The following is a 6,000-nucleotide window of genomic DNA, read 5'->3' as shown; positions in this document are numbered from 1 at the left end:
ACAACGGTGTGATACAATAAATAATTTCAGTCATGCTCTATCTACACATCATATTGCTTAAAAGAAGAGTGGATCTGGAGGGCAGTTGGCATGACGAAGGGCTTAGGGGCTCTCTACGTTTAAATTTGTGCAAATTAAAACAGGATTTGAAGTACCACTGAATTGTCAGGAATGCATGGCTGGAAAAATGAAAGGACCCATATTACTGAGGTATTTACAGATACTGGCTAAAGAGCACTATGTGGGCAGATGCAGAAAGGCTTCTTTCCTTTACTTCTTGACCGCCAGCATGGCGTCAACCTCCTCCTCGACCTGCAGGGTGTGCCACTGGGCGATGGGGCGCCTGGGGTTGGCCAGCATGTCTGACCAGTGTCGCAGCTCCGCCCCGGTGCTATTGTAGCCCACAAAGACTTTGCCGATGGCATCGTTCTTGCCAATCTTGTCATAGTCCAAAACAGTTACCACCACTTGCACTTTCTGAAAGAGGATGCAGAATAAACATGAATCATCCAGCCCTGTAGATAAAGCCCTATTGCAAAGCTTCCTTCAGATCTCAGCAATTGGAAGTAAGAACTGATCTCAAAACACCAAACAAGACTGAAAATTACTTGAATACGAAAACCTGCGTCTGATCCGTATCTCGCCATCACTATATCATCATCGTCACCTTCTTCAGTGTCTTCAAAATACTGAAATGAATGCTGATTTTTGTTAGGTATTTGGCACAATTCTGAGTCTTTTACATGAACTACTCACTTACTTCTCACAACAGATCTGATTAATACTGCCGTTATTTAGGTAAGGTGATGTCATGCTCCCTGCCTGGGGTCATACAAGGAATGCGTGGTTTGTTCTCCACAGTCTGTGCTGTGCCCTTGGTGCCGTTGTTGTCTTTGTAAACTGTGTCCACCTCTGGGTTCATTCGTTTCAATCGCCTCATCAGCAAGAGTTCTGGTGTTGGTATTCGGTACAATAGTCACATGATTATTGCGAGTATTAAATGTGATAATAGAGCGAAAGGCTTTAAAAAGTCACAACTAAAAATAATTTTCCCATTGAAGCCTTTTCTCAATGAACATTTACGGAGTGACTGTTATGTATCCAGCACTGATCTCAAATGGAAATAACCTTTCAGGCCACACAAGATTTACTTCAGTGATTCCATTACATCGTGAGAGTTTATTTAATAACTTACGCTTTTGAACTGCCTGAATTGACGAAAGCAAACCCATGCCATTATGATATGAAAGACACACTTTTTCAAAGCACATTTTAGTTCTGCTTCCCAAGTAATGGATTTGCGTAGTCAAAATATGTGATGGCTCGACTCTAGAAACTGAGTGTAGAGATAAAGGGCTTAGAATAAAGTAGAATGCATAGCATTTGATGGCCAGAGTTAAAAGGAACAGAAAATGTAATGATGGAAGCCAGGGCAGGATGGGGCTCCTGCTGAGTTATGGCCCTTTAGCGGACTTTGTGGTCTGAGCACCACATTATTGTACCAATGTGCTAAGAGGTGGCACCCATGTACAGCTTCACATCAGAGACAACGGCTGCTTTTGAAAATGGAATTTAGAATGTAAAATGCAACACACTGGCAATAAAGGAAACAAACTCCATCTTCCCTTGTGTGGCCTCGGACTGATTACCTTATCAAGGGAATCATCTATCCATTGGATGGTGTTGGGAACAGAATCAGTTTGGTTCTCAGAAAAGTTCTCAGAACTTTGCCCAAGCAAATTCGTCAGGATGAAATCATACTGCAGGGAATGGGGGTGGGGTCAGGCACCAAGGCAATGGGGTTTGTGGAGGTTGGAGTGAATGGCTGGAGTGGGCTTTGACGATTTCACCTAGGAATGTACTGAGTAATAGCACTCAAGACAAAACATCCTTATGAAGGCCTTGGATTAATTTTTCTAGCTGCATAGATAGTTTATTTATACATTTTTAGGGGAGGGACTATAACATTTACATGGGCTTTTGAAAATCAGCATATTTTGCTCACAGTATATTTCATAGGGATAGAGACAAATAGAAAGCAGATAATCTTGTAACCTGGGAAGAAAGGAAACCTAGACCCCTAGTTTGGTAAGGAAAATGCTCAATTGTTTCTCTAGGAAAATGTGAAGACTAGAGCAAACTGCCAAGAAGCAGAGGAGGAGGGATGCAGTCAAAGATGTGCTCATTATTTCCATGCCTAATGTTGTCAGTGATGGGCTCAGGTTCTCTCTGTCCTGACAGAATGTTATCTCCTCTAAAATGCTGCCCCAGAAACCCAGCATATGTCTTGTTTGTAATGTGCTTCATTTTTAATATATTTGCATCTGCTGCAATTTATAGTTGAAGAAAAAACCCATTTATTTTTGTTAAAGGTGTAGAATTGTAGCTCCAAGAAAGGTTACAATAGGATTTTTCATCTCAATACCCTGCTTTATATTGTTTTGTAGAATAAAAAAACCAAAACTCCACGAGGTGTTAGTTTCCATAGGAATGAGTTCTTAGAACTCAAAAAAGGGTTCACTGAACAGATACTGCAAAATAAATTGGAGAAAATTGGATATTTTAGGGATTTGCCAGTGGGCCCAAAGCAGTAGCTTCACTGGTTCAGGCTGGTAAACAAGTGACTGGGGCCAGGGAATCAGTGTCCTCTGGAATGTCATTTACTTATGTAACAACTGTTACAACTGTTGTTATGTAACTGTTTCAACAACTGTTGAAAGTAATTAATTTAAGTATGTGCAATTTGCATATGAGAACAGTTAGAGAAAGACCATGACCTGATGTGAGGATGGTGGGATTCCTGGTGATTTTTAAATAACTGCCCTATACAATACAGTAGTGACTGGCCACATATGGCTATTTAAATTATGAATAAGGTTCCTTTATCACACTGGTGGCTGAGGTGCTCATCACCCACTTGAGGCTGGAGACTACTGTATTGGACCCCACCAGTGATAAAACATGTCTGTCCTCACAGATACTTCTAGTAGAAGGCACTGATTTATATATTGTTTTAATCTTATTGTTAGATCCATTTTCTTTTTTTTTCTTTTTAATTTTTTTAACGTTTATTCATTTTTGAGAGACAGAGTGCCAGTGGGGGAGAGGCAAAGAGAGACAGGGAGACACAGAATCTGAAGCAGGCTCCAGGCTCCGAGCTGTCAGCACAGAGCCTGATGTGGGGCTCGAACTCACAAATTGTGAGATCATGACCTGAGCCGAAGTCCGTTGCCCAACCACTGAGCCACCCAGGTGCCCCTGTTAGATCTATTTTCTAATAAAATGTTAATATAAAAAAAAGACAAACTTAACATTGTGAATAATAATGATGATGGCAACCATTTTGAATGTTCCTATGTGCTTGGTGCCCTTCCACGTGCTTTTATATGCATAAGCTCACTTGGATATGGACTCTATTATTCCTGTTTTACACATGAGGAAATTCTAAGCCTCGGTTTCCTCATATATAAAATTGGGGTAATAACCTCTCTCATAAGGTTATTATAAAGATGCAATAAGGTTATGCATAAAGTGCTTAAATTAGGCACTACAATACATGTAGCTATGATATTAGTTTTCTTCATGGAATAAAGGTGTGATTTATTACATATATATATATATGTATATATATATATATATTCTAAATTATATTTTAGATTAAAAGTAAAAATATGCAGGGCACCTGGGTGGCTCAGTCAGTTAAGCCTCCAACTCTTGGTTTCAGCTTAGGTCATGATCTCACAGTTGGTGAGTTCAAACCCCGCACAGGGCTTTGCAGTGATGGGGCACAACTTGCTTGGGATTCTCTCTCTCTCTCTGCCCCTCCCGTGCTCGCAGTCTGTCTGTCTGTCTGTCTTTCTCTCTCAAAATAAATAAATAAACTTAAAAAAGGAAAAATATGCAACTAAAGAGTATTTGCTGATTTTTTACATTCTGGACTAACTTTAGACATTTCCATGTTGTAGTTTTGATGCCTACTCGTTACTTCTCCTTCATGTTATGAGCAAGTTTTTATATGACTAAAAAGATAGGCCCACATCAATATTCAATAAAATGTAAAAATAGTGTTGCTTTAAGACATTTGACTCTCTGATATCCATTAAAGATTCCCAAGAAATAGCTGATATATATTGGATGTGAACTTTGAATTTCAATGGTCTCACTATGGATATGAGGTAAGAAAACCTAAATATACTTAAAAATTGCTAAATAATGAGATCATATACTATTGTGGCTACTTGTAGCATCCTGTTTTGAACATGTTATCCACAGGTTCCTTTAATAGAATACTCCTTATCATAACAATTATTATCTGGCAAGTGAAGGTTTTATCTTTACAAAAATGTCCATCCATTCCAACTCAGAAATAGGAAGCTGAATTTAAACAAAATATGACTTAGTTATTTTTTCTATTGTAAATCACTCTTTAAAAATGAAAGATTAAAGATGCTGCATATTTAGCATCAACCAAAATATTTCTTTTATCTCTATTTTTTTTTTTTGCTATAAAGCTGTGATAAGGACAATTACATATTATGGCTTGGGAATAAATAGTGAAAGCTCATTTTTCTCTTGGCCTTTTAACCTTTATGGATGCACTTTTTGAATTAGCAGAGTCATTCTATTGATTTTCTTTTTCCTACTTTATTTCTGCCCAACAGAATGCCAGCTGTTTTTAGCTGATGAATCAGCACATCCTGTGCTGTATATTTTATCATTTCCTTCTGGATGTAGCTTGATTATCAAATGTGTATGGGAATAAGAATGGCAATTCTAATGAAGGCATGAGCACTGATAATTCAGAAGGTCTGTGTCTTTATGTGATCTGAAGAAATAAAATTGAATGGGAAGACAAAATTATGTTTGACATTACCTGGATTTGTTCAAAGGGTACCTCAAAGCTGAATGACTCATTGTAGTAGGGGTTAAGTGTGTTCTTTTTAATTGTTGTCTTTTTCTTCTTCAGCCTTTTGCCATTCTGCATCAGGTGAATCTTCACATAAGGATCTGAAAAACAGAAACAAAAACTTCAGGAGATCAGAGACACGTTTTTAGATTATAGTTTAGCTTATTAAAAAACTCAAGTATTCCCAACAAGAAAATCATTGTATAGTAAATATTTGAAATTAAAAAAAAATAAACATTCTCTATTGAAAGATTTTAAGTAACCTATTCTCCAGGTTTATTTCCATGATATCTCAATATTTATAGGTGGATTTAGGGGACAAGAGCTGTAGTATGCCAATAAAGCATCTTTGGGAAAAAAAGAAAGTCTTAACATGTAACATTCGCCAACGTCCATGGTAGAAATACTCTCAGCATGGCTAATTGCAAGCTACTAAGTAGTTTAACAACTAGCTTACTAAATCCCTGAAATATTAATTGGCTCTTTGAGCTGGCAAAGTACTGGTTGCAGCATACTACTGCTTGGGAATAGAACTCTTGACAGAGAAAGGACAAAGGAGCCATTTCATTCATCCATTTATTCATTTACTCAATATTAGTTACGCCCTATGGAGATGGGAGTGAACAAAACAGATCATTGCTGTTTTCATGATGGAACTTCAAACTTGTGGGGGAAACAGGAGGCTTGTAAAGAAGTGAAATACATATGAAAGAGTTAACAAGAGTGCTCTGGAAATAAAGAGCAGAATAGAGATATGATTGAGAATACCGGGGATAGTATGGTGAGTCTAAGGTAGCAACAGAATTCTTATATTTTGATTGCTCAGGTAAGGCCTCTCTGTGGAGGTAACATTTAATTTTTTTTAACGTTTATTTATTTTTGAGAGTGGGAGAGCAAGCGAGCACAAGCAGGGGAGGGGCAGAGAGAGGGAGACACAGAATCCCAAGCAGGCTCCAGCTCTGAGCTGTCAGCACAGAGCCCGACGCGGGGCTCGGACCCATGAACCGAGAGGGAGATCATGACCTGAGCTGAAGTTGGACACTCAACCGACTGAGCCACCCAGGCGCCCCCAAATCTCAGTTTAAATGTTAGGG

At 38.6% G+C, this 6,000-nt stretch overlaps 1 protein-coding gene across 2 annotated transcripts in view; it reads right to left on the bottom strand.

The window, feature by feature from the left end:
- Nucleotides 1-270: 270 nt before the first annotated feature.
- Nucleotides 271-6,000, bottom strand: part of SYT1 (synaptotagmin 1) — a 210,932-nt gene continuing 205,202 nt past the window's right edge. For both annotated transcript variants that reach the window (XM_047067005.1, XM_047067006.1), the window contains exons 7-8: nucleotides 4,874-5,007; nucleotides 271-477 (exon numbers count right to left, since the gene is read on the bottom strand). In XM_047067005.1, coding sequence (XP_046922961.1) covers nucleotides 271-477; nucleotides 4,874-5,007 — 341 coding nt within the window. The remainder of the gene's footprint in view (nucleotides 478-4,873; nucleotides 5,008-6,000) is intronic.

This window comes from Lynx rufus, unplaced genomic scaffold (genome assembly GCF_022079265.1).
Source record: "Lynx rufus isolate CCGP_SWC_20201006 ecotype Redwood Valley unplaced genomic scaffold, mLynRuf1.p SCAF_7, whole genome shotgun sequence".
NCBI classification, from domain to species: domain Eukaryota; kingdom Metazoa; phylum Chordata; class Mammalia; order Carnivora; family Felidae; genus Lynx; species Lynx rufus.
Note: the sequence above shows the minus strand (reverse complement) of the source record. Positions and strands in the feature narration are given on the sequence as shown.